Genomic DNA, 21,974 nt, shown 5'->3' on the forward strand with positions numbered 1-21,974 from the left:
GATGTCTGGCCACCCTACCCATAGCAGGAGAGCCACGTGCCAAGCCGACTCTACATTCATGGCAGCACCCAGTGGAGAATCTCAAGCCCCTAACTTACATGTAGAATAGTCTCGGACATTGAATCAGACAGACCAGGGTTCAAATCCTGTCTGAGCCACCTACATTTACTTCTTTACTCTGAGATTTAGTTTCCTCTTCTATAAAGCATAAATAATGATGGCTACCTTGTCAGAAATTGGGAATAATTTTTATAATAGGATGTTAAAAATTGGACTATTTATTTCTACCTACATTTTAGCTAAAGCCCGCCGAGACAATGTGGACTAATTATTCCACCTTCCCACCCTCAATATTTCTTCCAAGTGAAAGATGAGACCATGTCCACAGAACCTGCAAAAGAAGGGAGTGAAGCCAATTCTGCAACCTGTCACTTATCTCCAGACTCAAAGGTCCAGAAGAGTTGAAGCTGGGCATGGTCAGTGTCAGGAGGACAGTGGGGCTCAGCTTTCCCTTGGGGGGAAGGTATGTGTGCTTCCTCTGCTCCGTAAAGACACCACTAAGAGAACTGGGTAGGGGTCTGCAGAGACCAAGCTCAAGAGGACTGGTATTAGACAACCCCATACGGAATGTAAGGGCGGTGACCGAGGCAGCAGGACAGAAAGAGTGTGGCCCTGGACAAGGACATGAGCCCCAGGAAAGGGGAGCCAGCCTGGGCCACTGGACATCCTGCAGAGGAGGGCCTGCAGGGGCAAGGTGACTTCACAGGGCATAACTTTCAGCTGACCAGGGCTGAAGCCGCAAACTTAAGCGGCTAGTGGTGCGTAGAGAACGCACCCATTCCACCATGGCAGGTTCAGTCACTCTTCCCCACAGCGCCTCTCAAGACCCCCACAACAGCCCTCATTGTAGAAACTCAGCTTTGGACATCTGCTCAGATAGCGACAGTCACACCCAACTATACTTTGTCTCCCTCCACCGCAAGCCTATGCCAGCAAGGGGAAGGAAAAGCTGGTCAAGTAGACAAAGAAAGCAAACCACATTCCCATCCCTGGGTACAGATGGCCAGCCTCAAGCCCAGGGTGAACAGGGAGCAAGAAGTTAAAATTGTGAGGACCGAACATTTTTCTTTTCTGAAATGGAATGGAATATAACCAGAGGTGTGTACATTATCTGAGAATGAGCACATGCGTAATTGGGCTGGTCTGGATTTTCTTCCAGGGCAAACGATGAATGAGCACCACAGTTGAGTGGGCAGTGGGAAAAAGAAAGAAATTGTCTCATTGAACCCTACGAGTGCTGCCTGTCTCATGTGCCAGTTAAAGACCTCAAACACCAGCAGGAGTCTCCCTCAGGGTGTGATGGTGGGAATGCATATTACAAATCAAGACCCTTCAGGGAACCCAGAATGTTTCATTCCATTCCTTTGCTGCACCAAGGACCTGATCATATTGTCTGGCAAGGACAGTAAATGCTGTAGAAAAACAAGTGGGCATTGTTTTATAATGGGCCCTTCTGCCTTCTATGAGGCTACTTGATACTTATTTGCCTTTGTCTCCCTGTTAGGCAGAATACATGTCTGTGAGTCCATCAGCCCATCCCAGCTGTGTCCGCTGAAAAGGAATCCACTGTCTTGGGCATTCTCCCTGCAGTGGCCTCTCCTTTCCTGCTCTCACCATCCTCTGCTTAAGTAGTGTGGCACCCAGCAGTCCTGTTTACAGCTAATTAGATTAGGAATGTGTTCATCAGGAAAGATATTTGTAGTTCAATAAAGAGAGTATGAAGACTCTCTCTCATGGTTCCACAGAAACAAAGCGTTCTGAGTCTCATTCCGACCTGTCTGCTCCCTTTCTCCTTAAACAACCTGAGCTTCTCTCCAAAACATCTAAGCCTCAGTAGTCAGGTTCAAATCGACCTATTCAAGCCACAAGAAAGACCTCAACTTAGAAAGATGTCAAAGGAAGACGAAGAGCAATCCAAAAACATTTTCATGCTGGTTATAGTTTTCTTCTTTTCTTCTTTCAAGGGAAAAAACAATCACTGCTTGAGTTGTTTGTTGAAAAAGAAGGGGAGGTGGAAAGATCATTGAGGCCAGCAAGGGATGCTGCCCTCCTGCCTCTTCCGCCATCTGTTCAAAAATTATTTCCAAAATATTAAATGCTGCATTTCACTGAACCAGAATTAGATGACGGGTTGGGGGAGGGGAGTGAGGAGAGAGAAGCGATTCTGAAATACAATTTCCCAAATGTTTATTTTGCTAGCTAAGGCTGTTGCCTATCCTATTATAAAATCTTAGCACGACCCCTGGCAGGCTGTTGTCTGTAGGGTAAGTAGACGCAGATTGAATTTCGTGCTGTGTCAAGGACAAAATGAATCCTTAATCTAGCGGCTGAAAATGCATATTCACTGGAGAGCAAAGCAGCTCCCATTTCTCAAGCTTATACGCACTTCATTTCTTCCTTCGAGATGATTTTGTATATCAGGTTTGGCTACTCTTTATTAACCCACAAACAGCACAGGCAATATCAAAGCTCTCACCCTGCTCTCACTCACCCGCCCTGCTTGCCGCTCTCTGGATTTATCAGTGCACATAAAGCTTCCCTTAAGCACAGAGGAAGGTTTTCACAATGCATACAAAATATGGAAATTCTATCTGAGTTACCTTCATGTCAACTCCAGAAATATCTAGGCGTTATACTGCCTTCTTATTATTTTTTAAGATGAAGAAAAGCTTTTGTTTAGTAAAACTGGACATAATTATATCTTCTGCTCCTCAGCCATCTTGCAGGCTAGCGGATTAAAGATGCTAGGTGATGAGGAGAGAAACCTCAATCCTAGTTACTTCTCATCAATTCTGTCAGAAAAAGAGAGTTGTATGCACCATGGTGAATTCTTCTCTCCAGCAGCAATCAGGCCACAAGAGACAGAATGTTCTTCTGTTCTTTTTCCCTGTTCATGAACAGGCCAGATGGGCCATTCTTGAATTCTGATCAACTCGACGCCCTTCTTTCCCTACTCAAGGTGAGAGTCTGGGTCTCTCACCTGCCAGCTATGCAGGGTGCACTCCCAGCCTCACTGTTCTGAAGATATCCATTATCCTGGTCCTGTTGCCTTCTGAGAGAAGTAACAAGCCAAATACGAGTTGTTATGAAAACTACACGAGGAAATTATTTTAAGCTTCGTACTTCTGAAAAGCATTTATAATTACTCAGCCCACATACCTGCTCTGCTAGCACATGAAATAAAGACTTCTATATCGGGAGGCAGCATGAGTCAGGCAATGCCTGTGCTAGCCAGCCTGATGCTGCATCTGGAGGACAATCTCTTGCCCCCTGGTCAATTACATCTGTCACCTGCTTCACTCTCCCCCACATTCCTTAGCCATCAAGTGGAGCTCATGAAATTATTCATCACAGGGGAAACACCTAGAATCTCAAGTTCATTGGGATGTGGAAAGAGAAAATGCCATCATTTTAAAATAATGTTGGGTGGTTGGAATTGATCGTCATACACTGTTCATTCATTTTTTTTTTCAACTAATTCCTTCCATGAAACTCCTTAGGAGGAGTGGTAGTAGGCAGAGATTATCCAGCCCAGCTCTAGTCAAATGGCTAGCAGGCAAGACTGGCTTCTGTATGATTTTTATGGGGATTTCCAACTCAAGGCAATAGTTGGGAGTTTGGGCAGAATGATGAACTAAATCACAGTTCCAGGAGGAATATAAAGAAGAGCATGCACGAAGTACAAACGCCAAAGATTCTGGAGGCAGAAATTGAGGATAGCATCACTAAGCCTGACTGCTAAAGAGCTCAAAGGAAAGTGGAGCAGAAAGCAGCAAAGAGGTCATGGCCTCCTGTTGGTAACATATATTTGAGAATCAACAAGAATGAGTGGATGCATCAGCTCTTCTTAATAGGGCAGGATATGGGCTCAGCTGCAATCACAGAGTCCCAAATTTGGTGACTTAAGATAGAAGTGTGTTTCCCTTTCATATAATAATCCAGAGGGAAGCAGTCCAAGGCTGGAGGAAAGTTAGGTCATCCCCAACATGCAGCTTCCATCCCGGGGTCTGAGATAGTTGCCCCTACTCCTGCCACCTGTCACCTAGAGGAAATAAAAAAGACCAAGGGAAGGCACACTCATCCCTTGAAAGAAGTTGGCACGATGGTGGCAAATATCACTTCTTTCTCACACCTCATTGTCCAAAACTTAGTCACATGGCCATACCAGGCTGCAGCAGAGACTGAGAAGTGCAGACTCCAGCTAGGCAGCCCCATGCCCAACTATCACTGTTCTTCTATGTAAAGACAGAGAAGTAGATAAAGGTGGATAACTGGGGCTCCGGAGGTGAAAAGTACCAGCTTAGCCTCAAAGAATTTAAAGTCTAGTTGAGAAGATAAACAAATAAGCTCACAATAATAATAATAATATAAAGCAAATATTACTCTTTGCTTGCCAAATACCAAGTATCATATTTAGCATTATCTTATTTAATACTTGCAATGGTCTGAATGTTGTTGTCCCCCCAAAATTCATATGTTGGAACTAATACCCACTGTTAGTATGAAGAGGTGGGGCCGATGAAAAGGAACGAAGTCATCAGGACTCCATCCTCATGACCGGGATTAGTGCTCTTGTAAAAGAGCTCCCTTGCCCCCATGTGAGAATGCAGCAACAAAGCATCATTTACGAAGCAGATCCAAATTTGCCAGCACCTTGATCTTGAACTTCCCAGCCTCTGGAACTGTGAACAATAAATTTCTGTTGTTTATAAATTACACTATAAGGTATCTTGCTATAGCAGAATATAGACTGAGGAAATAGAGCAGAATATGGAACATAGTAGGAAATGGACTAAGACAATACAAAAATGACTCTGTTATTACACGTATTCTATAGGTAAAGAAACTGAGACTTAGCTTTAGCTAACTGACCCAAGGTTAAATATGGAGCCCAGATACAAACTGAGTCTGTTGGATCCTAGAGTAGAAGTCAGAAAACTATGGCCCTTGGGCCAAACACTGCCCTTCCTGTTTTTGTAAACTAAGTTTCACTGGAACACAGCAATGCCCATTCGTGTACAGATTATCTATGACAACAGCAGAACTGGGGAGTCACCATAGAGACCAAATGGCGTGCAAACAAACCTGAAATAATTACTGTCTAACCCTTTACAGAAAAAGTTTGCCAGCCCCTGCCCTAGTGCTAGAAGGTTTGGTGCAATTATCTAGGCATGCACAAGCTACCATGCGACCTAGAAGAGGACACCTAACAGAGAAAGGCCAAGGCAGGTGAGGGAGGCTCTGAGAGGAAGTCCAGACGTAGCCAACTCTTGGCTGAGGAGCAGAAACTGAGCAGTCAAGACAGGGGAGTCAGAGGAAGAGCTTATGATGAGAACTGGAAGTCTGAGGGGGTAGGGGTGGGTTCAGGGTATCCAGGTGGTTGAAGCAGTGGGGAGAGGAGGGCTGTCAGGAGAGGTTGGGGACATGGAGGTTCCCTGCGGTGGAAGACAACACTGAATAGCTAACAGTAGCCTGTGGATTAGGTTTTCCATACGTGGCCAGTCATTGCAGTCATGTAGGGCATTATTCGAAATGAGATTCTAGGGCCCCACCACAAACCTACCCAATCAGGATCTTCACTTTAAATAAGCTACCTATGAGATTCTGGGAAACACTACCAAAGATGTAGGAAGAGAGTGATGAGGCAGGTCCCCTGGCCAAAGGCTGCTGAGTCACCTGGGGCCAGCAGAAGTGTATGCCCAGAGGGGTGAAATGGCAAGGCTCTGGGATAGCCTCTTGGTATAAAGTGAAAGAGAGGAGAGGAAGAAAATGAGATCATCATTTATGATCGTGGTAACGGGGAACAAGAGCCCAAGTGAGTCCGGTGAGTAGGTGGCCCCATTGAGGTCTTCTCCACTTTCCCCTCTGTAACTTGACCTTGGACTTCTTTGATGTCAAATTCCAGTTAACTACCCACATCCCAGACAAATTGCAGTCTGGCTGTTTCAGAAATGACTGAACTTTTACAGAATCAAAGGTATTAGAAGAGTCAGCTTCTAGGATGTGTACCTCTTCTTGCTCGTTTCTGGACCTTGGAGGATTTTTTTTTTTCTGTTTGTGAAAGAATTTGTTTCACTGGCCTTACAAAAGAATTGACTTGTGGTTATCTCTGTCTATGAGAAGGATATTTTATACTCTTGTTTCCTTGCTTTTATGAATCTAGAAAAAGTACTTCAATCACCCTGGAAAAAAAAAACAATAGAAGGAAGGGAATTTAGTAGAAGGAGTTTAACTGTACAATGTGTTCTCATTTGGAATGCAGCAGGAAGAGAAATGCATCCCTTGACTCATTCATTGAATAAATAAATCATAGGGTTAGAGCTTAAGTAATAAATAATAGAAAGGGGAAAGAAGGAAACTAAGAGGAGCTGACAAGGTGAAAAATAAATAAATAAAAAGAACTATATTCAGGCAAAATGATGAAATAATGAGTGTTACATACCATTTTGTCCTCTTTGTATTTACTGGTCATATTTTGCTAGAATTCTTTCTTTGACTGCTTATCCACTGCCCCCATAAGCTTTTGGACTGGCAGAGGGTCAAAGAGGAAATTTTCTACTTTTTCCCTGAAAATGACTTATTTCACTGAAGTAAAATGTGCATGGAATAGGCAGCGTACCAGGTGCTGAGCAGTTATTGCTACCGGTCTTCTGGTGTGTAGTACAATTTAAATCACTAAATTTGGGGTTACCTGTTACCTGAAAACATATAACTGTAATACTTGGTGTCTCTTGGTCTCCTTTGGATATGATGTGATGAATTTGACCCTGAGGTTTTGCGTGCAGTGTTAGCAATGCTGGAACTATTTTCCCCCTACCCCTCTGTGCTTGGTTCTCTCTTCCTAGCCTTCCAGGACTCACGCATTAGATAAGACTTCCTTCAAGATTCCTTTCTTGAAAGCCCCACATTTGGGACAGATGTCCCTTCTAGGTACTGACACAGTACTCTGGACTGCCCTTAATACTACTAATGGCCAACTTTTATCGAGCTCTTACAAGTCTAAACGTCGTGCATGGATTATCTTTTCTAATTCTCTCATCCACTCAATGAGATAGGCACCATTATTAAGCCATTTTTATTAGTAATGAAACTTAGGCACAGAAGGGTTAAGGAAAGGCTTTTAGGTTACTCAGATGGGAAGTGTTTATTGTCTGTGCCTCTCTAGATGATGAGTACCATGAAGGAGGAGCCCACAGCTGCTGCGTATGATGTTCAACAGAGTGCCCAGCACAGTCTGGTGCCTGATGTTTCTCCCTCTCCCCCTCCCCCACCCTCCCTTCCTCTTTTCCTGTGCGTGCCTGTGTGTGTATGATGAATCATAGGGCCACGGGGACTTTCACTCAATATGACACTCATCTCACTGCATGGGAGATTATAAGGTTTACAAATCAAATGCACAGAGTTAAATTACTTTCTTGAAGTTGTCTATATTAAACCCTTAGTTTATGAGAACTGTGCTACCTAATCTAGTTAAGCCTGAGATGACGGAGGCAGAAACCAGATGATATATCTACTCTCCCTTCTCCCAGAACTTCATCTGCCAGGCCTTACTGGAAGACAGACCTCCAGGGCAGTGGTGTGCGACATCTCCCTGGAAGCCTGTCCCTGGGATAGGTCAGGCCAGACAGGCCCTGGGTGCAGAAGAATAGGGTCTGTGTGGGTTTCTGTGTAGGGTCACATGTTGTTTCAATATTTGTCTCCAAAATATTCATTCTGCACTCTTTATAAGTTAGACATGGCCTACATAAAAGAGAAAGAGGGAAAGAAGAGATGGCAGCAGCTCTCCAGTCATCTGTGGACTTCTGAACTTTTTACCCAAAGCAGTATCTGGGAGACGTCCTCCTCAACAGCCAACCAGGAAGCCTCATGTTCAAGAACATGAAGCCCAGCTTGGCACATTCTGTGATTTTTTTGGAATTTGGCAGCTTGAGGGCAAAGCAAGGACCAGATACAAGTGGGCTACGGAAAGCTAAGGATGGTGCCAACCCTACCTGCTCTATTCCTCTCCCTTTCTGGTTCCACCAGAGCCTGGGCTCAAATCCCAGCCTTACTATTTACCAGATCTATGACCTTGGCAAGTCATCCAGACCCCCTCTGAGTTCAGACCAGAGCAGTCCTGGGCCCTGCACTGTCCTGCATAAGGGATTCTTCCAAAAACAGAAAATACAGAAGTCCTCCAGGGTCCTGAATCAACAAGAGGAGGTGCCCATCATAACAGGGGCCCTCCCAGAGCCTCTCACAGGTTAAAGGTTGGTTATTTAATTTGCTGCTGTTTGTCTGAGGTGTGAGTACTTGTTCTTTATTAGAGGGAATATCCAACCTGATACATGGTAGTTGCTCTAAAGCATTTGTAGAAGGGAGAGAGGAAGGAGAAGAGGGAGGAAGACTCCCTCATAGAGCTGTATAATTGAATTGAACAATTTATGCAAGTTCCCTGTCTCAGTGCCTGGCACATTAGGGAAACACAGTATTAGTTCCCTTCCCCACCCTGGCTTAAAATGCAAATTATCTAGGAAACAGCACATCCAAGCATCATGAATAGGTAGACATTTATTTATAGGACAGATTCATGTAGCAAAGGCTACAGAATGGGAGTAGGGCAGGAAAGTGTGTGTGAGGGCCCAGGAGGGCTCTGAGAGTTGTGTAACGTGGTGTTCACACAGGAAGGCATGAGGGTGATGGGGGGTGGGGACCTGAGCAGGTGGGAGGCCGTGTGGTGGCACGGTGGGACTGAGAGGCAGAAAGCAGGAGGAACCCTGCTTACCTTCTGCAAGCTCCACTGCAGGACAGATGGAGAAGGAGCCAACCAGCGGAACTGGGAGACCCATGGTCCCAACTCTAAGCAGGTTACCCTTGTGTCTGATTCTCAGGCCTTGAAACTCTCCTGCATTATTAAAAATACCAATCCAAGAGCTATTTTCTTCTTTTGGTAAAGTAACAATCACCCATCTGCTTTGAGAGTTTAATGCTGGGGAATGGATAAAGCAATGCTTATTTAACTAGCGATGATATTTTTCATCTTTTTCCAACAGTGGTTACTTAGATTCCTCCAAGTCACTTTGTACTGTTTGAAAATAATCAATTCAGGCCTTACGCAGGTACATGTAACAGAAAATTGTCCACAATTGTCCAAAGAGAATATACTGTGCTAATTGTCCACGGCAGTGCAAAATGGAGAGAGCCCGAATGTAAACAGTGAAGGAAAGGCACTCAGGATGCTCCCTGTGTTGCCGGAAGACTGGCAGAATCAGATGAATGAGGGACTGGTGTCATTATTGTCTTTCTCACATGCAACAAAGCTTTAAGAAACTCCAACATCAGGGCCGGGCGCAGTGGCTCACACCTATAATCCCAGCACTTTGGGAAGCCAAAGTGGGCGGATCACGAAGTCAAGAGACCAAGACCATCCTGGCCAACAAAGTGAAACCCTGTCTCTACTAAAATACAAAAATTAGCTGGGCTTGGTGGTGCTTGCCTGTAATGCCAGCTACTTAGGGGGCTGAGGCAGGAGAATTGCTTGAACCCTGGAGGCGGAGGTTGCAGTGAGCTGAGATTGCGCCACTGCACTCCTGCCTGGCGCCTGGTGACAGAGTGAGACTCTGTCTCCAAAAAAGAAAAAAAGAAAAGAAAAGAATAGAAACTCCAACGTCAATTGCTTGTTGAAGTTAGAGCTTAAAATATTACCAAATTCAAATTATTTTATTTACTAATTATCCATCAGAATGGGAACCAGTGGGCTTTCTCAATGCATGGAAATACACACATAATACCCATACACAGGGTAACGTTAAATGAAAATATTACACAAAATAGTATACATGTGCCAACTATGCCATAAAAACAAATATCTATCATTGATAAAGGTCAGAGGAAATTTTGAAACAATGTGCCAGTGATCTAACACTCACTAGTTTGCTCATGCTCTTTAAATTTGGAAAATTTTTCTTGGTAAATATTCAGTCGTTTTCATATATGTACATTTAAGGTACATTTAAGACGCATTTCCTAAGAACGTAAATACTCAAGAGGAATAAGCAGGAGTTAATGAGGAAAATCTTAATTTGCATTCCTCCTGCCTCAAATGCCTGAAATATCTTGGATATAATGTTGTGTGAATAAGGCTTTTACTGTTTAATGTGATAGGACTTAAACATTCTCTTTTTGCTAGGGCCTATAAAACATTTGCTATTAATAGCCACTACTTTTCATTTTTATCTACCAAATTTACTAAGGAAGAAAAAATATGCCAAGGCTTCTATTGGTCTGCTCAAATCTTTTCTATTATCTGGCAAATAAATGTCACTTCTTTTAAATCTGTCCACTTGGAAAGGGATATTAGGTGGTCTGTCCTGAACATGACAGTTCACGTAGTAGGGCTCTGACTTGTCAACTTGCTTCTGACTGTGTCTTTTGGTCTTCCCCACAGTCTTTTTGAAGTAAATAAGGTAATATTTCTATAGCCATCGGACATGCTGAAACTGAAATATATCTTCCCCAATTCTGCACACTAATAACAGTAAAACCTTGGCTTAACACCAGAGGTGAAGTCTAAAACGTTCAACCAGGAAAGCACAGGTTTGCTATATTTTGAGATTAATCGAGTGACCAGGATAAATCTATGCAACTGGTCTGCCTGGGCCTTCCAGTGCTCTCGCTGAGGAATACAAACTCACCCTGGCCCCAGTTGTGATTCAGCACCAGCCACTGTCCACTCCAGTTTAAATCCTGATGGGGATGATTCCAGGGCTGACTGCAGTGTCCAAAATAACAGCAAGGATTCCAGGAATCTCCCAGGTAGCTGAGCCCCATTTCTTCAGATTGATCCAGAGAGACTGAGCTTGGAGAATATAGGGAACATGGAGACCCCACTTCCCAAGACAAGATTGCCTGCCATTTTCTCACCTACCCTACCCCTCCTCTCAACATCCCCTCTTCCACCACTGAAGACAAGAACTTCATCACCCACCCCTGACCAAGAATGAAGGCTGCAGTGGGTGTGGAACATATTTCAAGTGATATCAGATCCAATATAGAGTTTTCTTGATTTGTGTTTCTTCTTTGTATTTGTAGACCCAGACATAGAAGACGGTTCACCCCATTTCTAAAGCAAAGCCCTTTCTCTACTTTGCTGGCAAACTTCCAAATTATTTCCCTCTCAATTAGCGTCCCAGGTTACAGAGAACATCCTGTGCCTGCATAGTTTTTGTCTAACTCCTTCCTGTGAAAGGGAGAGCAGACCCAGACAAAATCAAAAACCTAGTTCCTCACCCAATTTCCCAAGCCTGGAGTTGCCATTGCACAGATGACAGAGAAAAAGGTGAGGGAGTGGGGTGGAAAAGAACTGAATCATTCTTTTACGTTTCAATGTGTTTTGCAGGTTACTGACTCAATACAGCTCATAAATTCTGCCTGCATCCCACAAGCCACTTGCTTACTCACTATCTCTGCTAAACGTACCTTGTGAGTTTCATCCATTCTATTTGTTTTTCAGGTCTTGTCTGGCAGAATTGAATATTCTCAAATCCTACAGTAAACACACATTGTAAGCAGAAAGATGTAGGGAAAAATAAGATAAAACACAGAGAAAAGTTTTGCTTTATAGTGGCAGGAGAAATAGAAACTCAAAAAGAGAACAGCTGAGTCACAGTAACGGTGGAGTTTTGAGCAGAAAGCAGTGGATACTGAATGCTCAGAGGTGACAAAGTACCGATCACTGAGACTGCATGATCCTCAGTGATTTACTGGGAGCCTTCTTTCCATGGGGTTGTTTTTGGTTCTTTGAAGAAGTTAAATTATCATTAATACAGGTGCATCCCAGGATGCCATACTTGCTGACCACCCCCCTCCCTCTTCCAGACTTCACTGTGCTGGAAATCACACTTAGAATAAGAATAAGGACAGGGATTTCATAGAGGCAATTGAAAAAGGAGGAGCAGAAGCAGCTCAGGGACCCACAGAAAATATACAGCATGGGATGACTGCTGCATTTGAACACATTTGTTCGTTCTAGGACTTATTTTGAAAGTAAACACAGTAAAGGGATTCATGTCTTAGCCCTTTGGATAATAAAAACAACAAGCATATTGTCCAATTTAGGCCATGTATTAGTTTCCTTGGCTGCCATATCAAAGCACCGCAAGCTGGGTGTCTGGAAACAACAGACATTGATTGCCCCAGAATTCTGGAGGCTGCAAGTCTGAGATCCAGATGTCAGCAGGGTTAGTTCCTCCCTGGGGGTCTGCGAAAACATGTATTCCACGTCTCTCTTCCAGCTTCTCATGACAGCTGGCAATCCTTGCCATTAACTGGATTGCGGAAGCATCATTCGAGCCTCTGACTCCACCATGCATGGCCTTCCCCTGTGTCTTTGTTTCCGCCTCTTCTTCCTCTTCTTGTAAGCACCAGTCATACTGGATTGGGGGCCCATCTTATTCCAGTATGATGTCCTCTTAATCAGTCACATCTGCAACCACTCTATTTCCAAACAAAGTCATATTCTGAGGTGGGGGGGGCGGAGTTAAGACTTCAGCATACCTTTTTGAGAAATATAATTCAACCCATAACAGTCCACAATTGAGAAATATAAATTTGTATTTTGTTTATTTGGAGTACTCATCCTCTGTCTCTCTGAAAGTAGGAGAATTGAGTTTTTCCCAGTTTAAAGATTTATGGTAGATTTCATATATAAACTGTTCTATATATGACACAAACTGTTATACATGGTTATCTCACAAGAGTTATCTCTTAGGGGAAGGTGATGGGGGGCTTTCATTTCTCCATTGTAAATGACTATAATGTTTGTGTTTCTAAAACAAACCTATGTCCTACTTTGTAATAAGAAAGAACAATAAAGACACATTTTCAAGAAGTGAATGGCTTTTCTTTCCCTCACAGCCTCTAGCATCAGAGTCTCCTTAGGAGAGGAATCTTTATGGGTGAGGAAAAGCAGGAGGCAGGGGAATGTGCCATTTGGAAAATTGTGTTAAAACCACAATTGCTTTGATGTACTTGTCTTTAGACATTACTTTAACTTACTTTAAATTTTAAAATAGCGTTAAAGGAAGACTCAAGGTTTTCATGTTTACCCGAAGGGAACACGGGTTTTCAATATTGAAAAATGCGGAAGCTTCTTGCAACCACTCACAGAGGCTTCCTGTTAGCTAAGGCAAAATGAGAATATTGGCTTTTAAAGGTTTTATCCAAAGAATGATGTCCAGATAAAATACAAGATACCCAGTCAAATTCAAATTTCAGACAAATAACAAATTTTTCCAGTATATGTTCCAACCATTGCATGAGACATACTTATCTAAAAAATTATTCCTCATTTGCCTGAAATTCAAACTTAACTGGGTATCCTTTATTGTTTATGTATTTATTTATTTATTTTTGATACAGAGTCTTGCTCTGTTGTCCAGGCTGGAGTACAGCAGCACGACCATGGCTCACTGCAGCTTCAACGTCCTGGGCTCAAGCAATCCTCCTGACTCAGCCTCCCCTGTAGCTGGGACCACAGGCACATGCCACCACACCTAACTAATTTGTTTTATTTCTGTAGAAACCGAGTTAACCTGAGTGGCCCAGGCTGGTCTCAAACTCCTGGGCTCAAGCAGTCCTCCTGCTTCAGCCTCCCAAAGTGCTGGGATTACTGGCACAAGCCACAGCACCTGGCTGGCACCCTTTATTTTTATTTGCTAAATCTGGCAGCCCTATTCCAAACATACCAATTTAGATAAGCTTTTTCTAAAAATTAGACCACAGGAGAGATTTGTCCCAGAAGTCACTCATAAAAAGAGCACTAAGAGGTTGTAGCTCATCACATTTCTCTTTGCTGATTTTGCACAAGCCATAGAAATGTGGTTCAAATGAATCCTATTTTTGTCAACATTTTGTATCAGGAATTCTTGACAAATTGTGCAGGAGTTGCAGGGGGTCTGTGAACCTCCTGAAATCACACACCAATGTGCATTATTGTGTGGAAAGGAACCATAATTAGATTCTCAAAAATGTCTGAGACCCCGAAGAAGGTCAGAGGGCACCACCTTAATGACTGAGGCCATAGCTTTGAACTCAGAGAAGGTATTTTTTCTGAGGGCTTGGGCATTGTTTTTCAGATTAATTACTTTTCAGATGATTGACTTTCTGATGGCCTAAACTGAAAAATGGAGGAAATCTCAGCAAATATAAGAGTGGGAAGTTTATCCGTCTGCTGAAGCATCCCTCTTGAATGTCTGAGATGCCAAATGTTCTGCATGTTTCACAGGAATTGAGTAGAAGCCAGGTCAAGGGTGGTGCCGATCACTGTGACTTCTCTGATAAAGTCTAAGGTTCAGAGGCATCTACCTTGAATACCAAAAGCCCTTAAAGAGAGAGATTGACAGCGGGAGACAGACAGAGAGCAATGCTCAGGCAATGACTTTTCTTACTACCTTTAGAAAATAAATGACCATTTTGAAAATCGCTACTTTATTGTTTTCCTTAGAACTCCTTCATCAGTCTACCAACAGCTCTTACTGATGAGCTCGACTGGCCCCAGCTCTCTGGTGCTACAGGATTTCTGGACTCCACTGTTGGGTAAGTGTGTTTGCATACCCTCAGACATCTTAATACATCTGTGTAAGGAAAGAACAAGAGATGGGGCTTGCTCCCAAGATATTGAAATAAGAATTGTTGAGAACTGCTTCTAAAACATGAATTCAAGTTCATCTACCATACAGTAGGATGTAAAGCAAATTGCATTTTAGCAGTGCTGGTAAGAAGCGCATATTCCTGCTATGCGTAGGGTGGGGTGGGGTTCCATAGTTTACTTCTGATGAAAAATACTAAACACATCACTGAAATTTTCTGATCCAAGGTAAAACAAAGTTTACTTGATTACTTATTCTCAGAAATTAATATTTATAAAGATAATGGCTGAAGCCAGTTGGTACTTCTCAAGGTCCTGGAATCATCCTGGCTTTAATGCCCAAGATTTGTAGGTAGAGACCAGGCCTGATGAGTTTGAGTGACACGCAAACCCAATTCACTACATATGCCTGGGTGTTAAGATCTGTGGTCTGCTTCCCAGGGCTATACCTGGCAGGGACACCTGTGATGCTGATGAAACTTTGCAAGTGTCCCTAACATGGTAGAAAACCACAGATATGAGTCTATGGCCATCCCACCCTGAATACACCAGATCTTGTCTGCTCTCTGGAAGCTAAGCAGGGCCTGGTTAGTACTTGGATGGGTGAATGTCACAGATACGAGAGGTAATTTCTCTCCCAACATCCCCTAAACATTTATGACAGTTAATAAGCACAAGGAATGTGGCAAATGAATGGCTTCCAAGTGTAAAAAAGAAGAAAGAGTAGAAGTTTGCTTTTAGGTCTAAAGGCCGGACAGAGCCAACTAGGAAGCCCCTCTCTGACTCAGGCAACAACACCAGAAGCCTGGAATGGACCATGAGATAAGCCATGAGAACTGTGAGGAGGGCAAGTATGCATGGGGCAAGATTTACCCAAATCTGTAAGGAGTAGGAACGCCCCTAAGGGACAGACATTAATCATTTTAACAAGCAGTTATTCTAATGAACAAAGGATGCTGCGTACCCTGAATATTTATTTGATGATCTTTACTCATTTACTTTAAAAATATTTCTTAAATACCACCTAACCAAGCACTAATGTTGCAGGTGTTCATTTAAAGGTAAATAAGGCTTGTCCCATCTTTGTAGTCAATTACAATCAAGTAAGGCAGATGAGACAAGTGAACTGATAATGGTAATACAAGGGAGATGTACCAATGACAGGTCTCCCACAGAGAGAGCCGCCGGGCTCTGAGGAGGAAGAGCTCAGGGAAGTGATCAACAGCCACTTCCTTTGGGGGAAAACACACAGGATACTGGGGTGATGAAATGCGTATAGAAGAAACTAGGAACGATAACTAACCTTCAGGGAAACATATTCATATTTATGTAGACATCATCTGTGAATATAGGGAAAACTAAAGATGCGTTTTCCAGTGTAGTTATAAGTTTTCAAGCTTAATCACGTTTTTTTTAAAAAGGCTAGTCCTTGTCATTAGCATAAAAATACTAAAATACTTACTAATAGGGATAGTAAGAAGTAACGTTTGAGAAGTAAGAAGTAACTATATGCCAAGCATTTACTGAGTTCATATAGAGATTCTCTTGTTTAACCTCCTTGTGAGGGGGTATTGCTCTCTGCCTTTGCAGTTGAGGGAATCCAAGGGCAAATAGGCAGAATAAGAATCTTGACCAAGGTTGTTCAGCCAAGAGTGGTAGGGTCTGTTTTCATGGAACCTTGTGTCATATCATAACAAAGATCTGTTCTTGCCTCCCATCATTTGGCCCACAACTCCCAAACTTTGTGTTGTTTTTATTCTTTGTGTGGGAATATGGCTCACTCTAACCATTGTCTCTCTGTGTGAGAGTATATCTATGGGATGGGGAAATATCTAAGAACCAAAGAAGTCCTCCCCATGTAGAGGTGTGGCCTGCACTGTTTCAGCCACCAATCATATGCCTCCTTAGGGTCCCAGTACGCCCAGATGTCCGGGACCTCCTGAACCCCAGTCTCAGTCCCCTCTTTCCTCTTCTACAGCCTCTGTTGTCTTTATCTGGAACATATCCAGAGATAACCCAGCCGCAGCAGGTTTATGGAAGATAGAACCTTGGACATCTCCTTGATGTCAATATCAGAAAAGAAAAAAATATATATGTTTACCTACCCTCCAACCAGTCTAGCCATCTCTCAATAAAAATATCTGGAATTTTCTCTCAATCAAGGCTTTTATGACAATAACAGAATTAGTCATGTATGAACAATGAACACAGCTTACTGTACCTTCAATGAAAGCTTAAATTTTTACATATTGACTCTATAAATCTCAACTACTTTTTGGCCCCATGAAGTTGCCATAAAAGAAATAACAATCCGATGTTTAAAATTAATTTCCAAGTAGTTTAAATCTTTACTGGAGTCACTCAAGGAATGAAAGAAGAATCCACTCACCATGCCCAGCAAAACTGATAAAAATGTGTTTCCTCATCTCTTTCTACTTACAGCTCAGTAGTTGCCCTGCATTTCCTGAATCTAAACTTCTCCAAAACTTGACCCACACGTAGCTCCTGCTCCCAAACAGATTCCGTTCAGTTGTTTTTAGTTTCTGTTGGTGGATGAGAGGGAAAGCTCCCTCTTCCTTCCTGCATCTGTTCTGTCCTCCCACCAGCGAGTACTGATAAGGGAGTACTCCCTTACTCCCTTATCAGTGTAAAATCTTACTAGCTCTCCAGTCCTGCAGCAGTTTCTACCCACCAACCTGATCAAAGCCCAGCAGGTAAACAGGATCCTCCATCAAAGCATGGCAATGGGGTAAGAGGAGAGGAAAAGTTGAGAGTCTTCAAACATGAATGGTTTCTCACTTGTATAAGAATTATGCAGAGAAATTCTGACACCATCTCACAAAGTAAGTGACCATCTAGGTATAGCTTATATGAAAATCATCTGTATCCTGAGCTAGTCTTTGTTGACTTAGTATCTTTTTGTATTAGGTTCTTTATTACTGCTTACCAAAAAAAACCATATTCTGCTTAAGCAACTTCATCAGTGTTGACTGTAAGTCCTGTTCTTAGCTGTTGTATTTCTAAAGAGGCACACACCACAGTTGGTCGTTCACCTCCCCCGTAGGAACTTATCTTTCTGTGTGTTTGTGGGGCCCTAAGCTTCCTAGCTGTCCCTCTCAGAGTGCTCTTTTTGCCAGCTATTTTAAAAGTGTTTGCACAGTGCACTGTGTGCTGTGCCTGTGTTCACTGCCACCCAGCTGGAATGGGGAAGAATCTACCAACTCCTTTTGATGGGAAAGGAAATTGTTTGTTTGGAATCTGAGTGGCAATGGATTCCCCTATTAAGCAGAAACAGAGGCAATATGACACTGCATGCATAGGATCACCACTCATTATGTCCCTCCCAGCGGTAGTTACAGCTAAACTATCCATATACCATTGCATAAATTATCCCTGCAGATAATCTGTGCTAAGCCAAACTCCTTATTAGAATAATGAAAAGTTATAAAGTATATAAAAATATCAAAGAGATTAGCATATGATGGAGGTCCTTGTCTTGTGGAATCAGGAAAATGAAAAGAATATTGAGCTACAGACAGAATTTCTGAGAGGTAGACACCTCTCACAGCTCCTGTGGGCATTTTGGGCAGATGTCCCTTGAATCAAAATACTTATCAACAGAATTAGTGTATTTCTCGATTCAACTGGATCTCTAGAATGTGCTTTCTACCATCATGATCAGCCTAGTGCTACGGGTATCAACAGCGTTCTTTGGAAAATGTAACTTGTGAAAGCATCAGGGGAGAAAATGGCTCCTTCTCTTTCATTCTTTGTTTATGCTCTTTGTCCTCTCAAAATGTATTATCCCCGTCATGAGATGAGTATGACTTTAATTGAAATTATGTGCATGTATTACATGACAAACGTAACCCATTAGTTTCACAAATCTTTAGTTCTTTTAGTTGAGTCAATGTTAACAAAACCTGTTTTCTTGACTCCTGGGCTTCAGAAAATTCAATACGTGATATTCCTTAAAATAATACATTGGGATTTTTCTTCAGTGTGATTCAGGAATGAATTGAGTAGGTCAAAAGCAGAAAAGAAGTATCTGTGGGTGTTGAGAGCCTGGCAATAGAGCACTGTAACTGCAAATAGGAAGAAAAACGTGTTTTTACAAGATTAAAAATAGCTACTAGGAGTCTGAGGTGGGAAGATTGCTGGAGGCCAGGAGTTTGAGATCAGCCTGAGCAACACAGCAAGACCTCATCTTTAAAAAAATTTTTTTTTTTTAATTAGCCTGGTATGGTGGCATGTACTTGTACTAGCTACTCGGGAGGCTGAGATGGGAGGATTGCTTGAGCCCGGGAGTTCAAGATTGCTGAGATTGCAATGAGCTATGATCATGTCACTGTACTTCAGCCTGGGCAACAGAACAAGACCCTGTCTTTAAAAAAATAAAAATTAAAAAAAAAATTTTTTAAAGATTAAAACAATACTTCATATTCAGATCACTTTCCAAAGCAATTCATATAACAAGAAAATCCTACTTATATTAAAGAAACCAAAGATCTAATAACACATGTAGAAGGATGGGAAACAATACCAAAACTTTTTTTTTTTTTTTTTTTTTTTTTTGCGATGGAGTCTTACTCTGTCGGCCTGGCTGGAGTGCAGTGGTGTAACTCGTCTCACTACAACCTCCACCCCCTGGGTTCAAGCGATTCTCCTGCCTCAGCCTCCCAAGTAGCTGGGATTACAGGCGCCCACCACCACACTCAGCTAATTTTTGTATTTTTAGTAGAGACAGAGTTTCACCATGTTGGCCAGGCTGGTCTCAAACTCCTGACCTTCTGATCCACCCTCCTCAGCCTCCCAAAGTGCTGGGATTACAGGCGTGAGCCACTGCACCCAGCCAACAATACCAAAACTTTTACAAGAAGGAAGTACTTCTCATTTGAAAGCAGCATCTAAAATTCCAGAGTGAGCATGATAGAGTGAAAGGAAGTCTGTATTTTCAGTTACAAGGGTGCTCATTCTGTATTATTCGGGTAGAACATTTAGCATTCCTCAGCCTCATTTACGTGCTCAAATAGAGTTGGACTAGATGATCTCTGAAGTTCTCTCCCATGCTCATGGGGCATGGTTATTGGGCATGATGGTCCTATTTATGATGCTTCTTGGTTTAGAAGTACTAGGGAAATTGTTCAAGAGAGATGCTCCTGCTTCTGCTACTCACTCTGTCTTCCTCTACTCTTTAGCCTGTACCTTGAGACAAGACATGGCTAATTTTATGGGTCAGAGCCTGATGTTCTTGGAACAGTCTTTGGCCAGGTATAGAGCCTGTGGTACAGTGCAGTCTCATACACAGCAAGCCCTGTGCTGTGTGATATTTTGACTGTTTGACCAGTTGTTAAGTAAAAATGGGACTCCATTATTGTCCTTTATGTTTACTATATCTCTCCAGCAGACTCAAAAGAGGAAAACAGGCAACTAAGCCCTGAACAAAAATAGCCACCTGAACCCAACACATCTAAACTGAGCATTTCTGGCTGTTCATATACCCTTGTTCTGAAGGTGGGGCCACTCCAGTCAGTAGGGTTCTGCAGGCCAAGGATAAATGATAGAGATGAAAAACAGGGCAGCAATCAGAGCTTTTTCAAAAAAGTAAAAAGCTAAAATTCATCATAAAAAGCCATGAAGATCAAAAGAACCAAAAGCAGCTACCAAAATTATCACACCAAGCTGGAGAAGTAAGACTGAGATCTGTAGTTAGCGTAAGTGAGTGCAAACCAGATGACATTTTCTAGATTAAATGTTCCTCCCTCTGCCTCCAACTTAAATTTTCCATATCGAACCAAAGATGCAGCAAATGCTCAGACAAAGCCATTGTTATAAGTGGCACAATAATGCTCTTCAGGGGCATTTAAACACATCTTTAGTGAGAGGTGTCCTAGAATCGAAGCGTTAAAGGTTATCTATTCTCTCCTACCCAATAGATGTTATATGAGAGAATAGTTTTGAAAAGCAATGTATAACACTGAACCAAGTCACTTGGGGCAGTAAAGCCAGAAAATTGGAGAACAGGGAATTGCAGCTAAAATTTGCTAACCTAATTTCATGTTTCAAAAAAGGATTTGTAAGTACTAAACACTAATGGGCTTAATAACCTTATTAAATCCATTATTCGCAAATAACATGTGATACAATTGCAAATGATTAGCCCTGTTATAATTATACTTTGCAAAACAAATAATTAACCAGAGAGGTGGTCATCTGAAGTTGGATGAGGCTCGGAGTGGGATAGTGTCCATAGCAGCAGTTCTCCAAGTGTGGTCCATGGACTCCTGGGGGGTCTCTAAGACCCTCTCAGGGGATCCATAGGTAAAAAACTACTTTTATAACAATACTAAAACAGCATTTGGCTTTTCTCTATGTAGCCATTTGTACAGATGGTACAAAAGCAAGGGCAGGTAGAACTGTTGACACGTTAGTGTGAATCAAGCACTGGTACCAAACTCTGTTCATAGTCACCGTGTTCTTCGCCTCCACACACTCCCAAAACAAGAGGGGCACATCCTCCCTTAAAAATGTCATGTAGTACAAAGCAGAAAACACATGATTAATTTTATTAAATTGATTTTTAAATAATTTAATCTGATGAAATGTGAAATATGCATAAAGCATTTGTACTGCATAATAAATTAACCAAGTATGACGGTTGTCTTAGGGAAAAGCACTTATGTAGACGAGATGAGAGCTGAGTTCACTTTTCATGGAACACCATTTTTGCTGAAAAATTACGTGATAACAAATCATGGTTTCTCAGACTTAGATGTATGGCAGATATTTTATCTAAAATAAATGAAATGAGCTTGCTGCTTCAAGGAAAATAATTGACAGTTTGGGTTGTTAATTATAAAATTTGAGCTTTCAAAGAAAATATTTGAATTTTGGAAAATTTGGGTCTTCTAATATGAACTTCACAGTTCCTAGTAGTCTAAGACTCTCCTAATGTGATATGTAACAATATTAACAAATATTATTTTTTTGATGTTGTAGCATTAAATGTATCAACATTGGGAATACCTTCATAACTCAGGAACCAATATTTTTAAAATACTAGTGTATGATTAAGGTAATGCATGAGTAAAAGATTCATTAAAAGTGCAAGACAGACCAATGCGTTTTAATGTAACAAGGCATAAAAGATCGTTGATATAATTTCAGATTCAAACTTGCAATTAATCAGTCTTTAAGAAACTACTACTCGTTGAGTTCTCGTATAGAATCAAAGATAGCTATCCATAATTATCTTTAAAAAAAAGATACTGCATTTTCTTTTTCTTTT

General features: G+C 42.0%; 1 protein-coding gene across 2 annotated transcripts in view; it reads left to right on the forward strand.

Moving 5' to 3' along the window:
- AOAH (acyloxyacyl hydrolase) overlaps positions 1 to 21,974 on the forward strand; it is a 192,174-nt gene that overhangs the window by 105,614 nt on the left and 64,586 nt on the right. For both annotated transcript variants that reach the window (XM_017502197.2, XM_037729113.1), the window contains one exon: positions 14,543 to 14,634. In XM_017502197.2, the coding sequence (XP_017357686.1) occupies positions 14,543 to 14,634 (92 nt within the window). The remainder of the gene's footprint in view (positions 1 to 14,542; positions 14,635 to 21,974) is intronic.

Source organism: Cebus imitator, unplaced genomic scaffold (genome assembly GCF_001604975.1).
Source record: "Cebus imitator isolate Cc_AM_T3 unplaced genomic scaffold, Cebus_imitator-1.0 Scaffold294, whole genome shotgun sequence".
NCBI lineage: Eukaryota > Metazoa > Chordata > Mammalia > Primates > Cebidae > Cebus > Cebus imitator.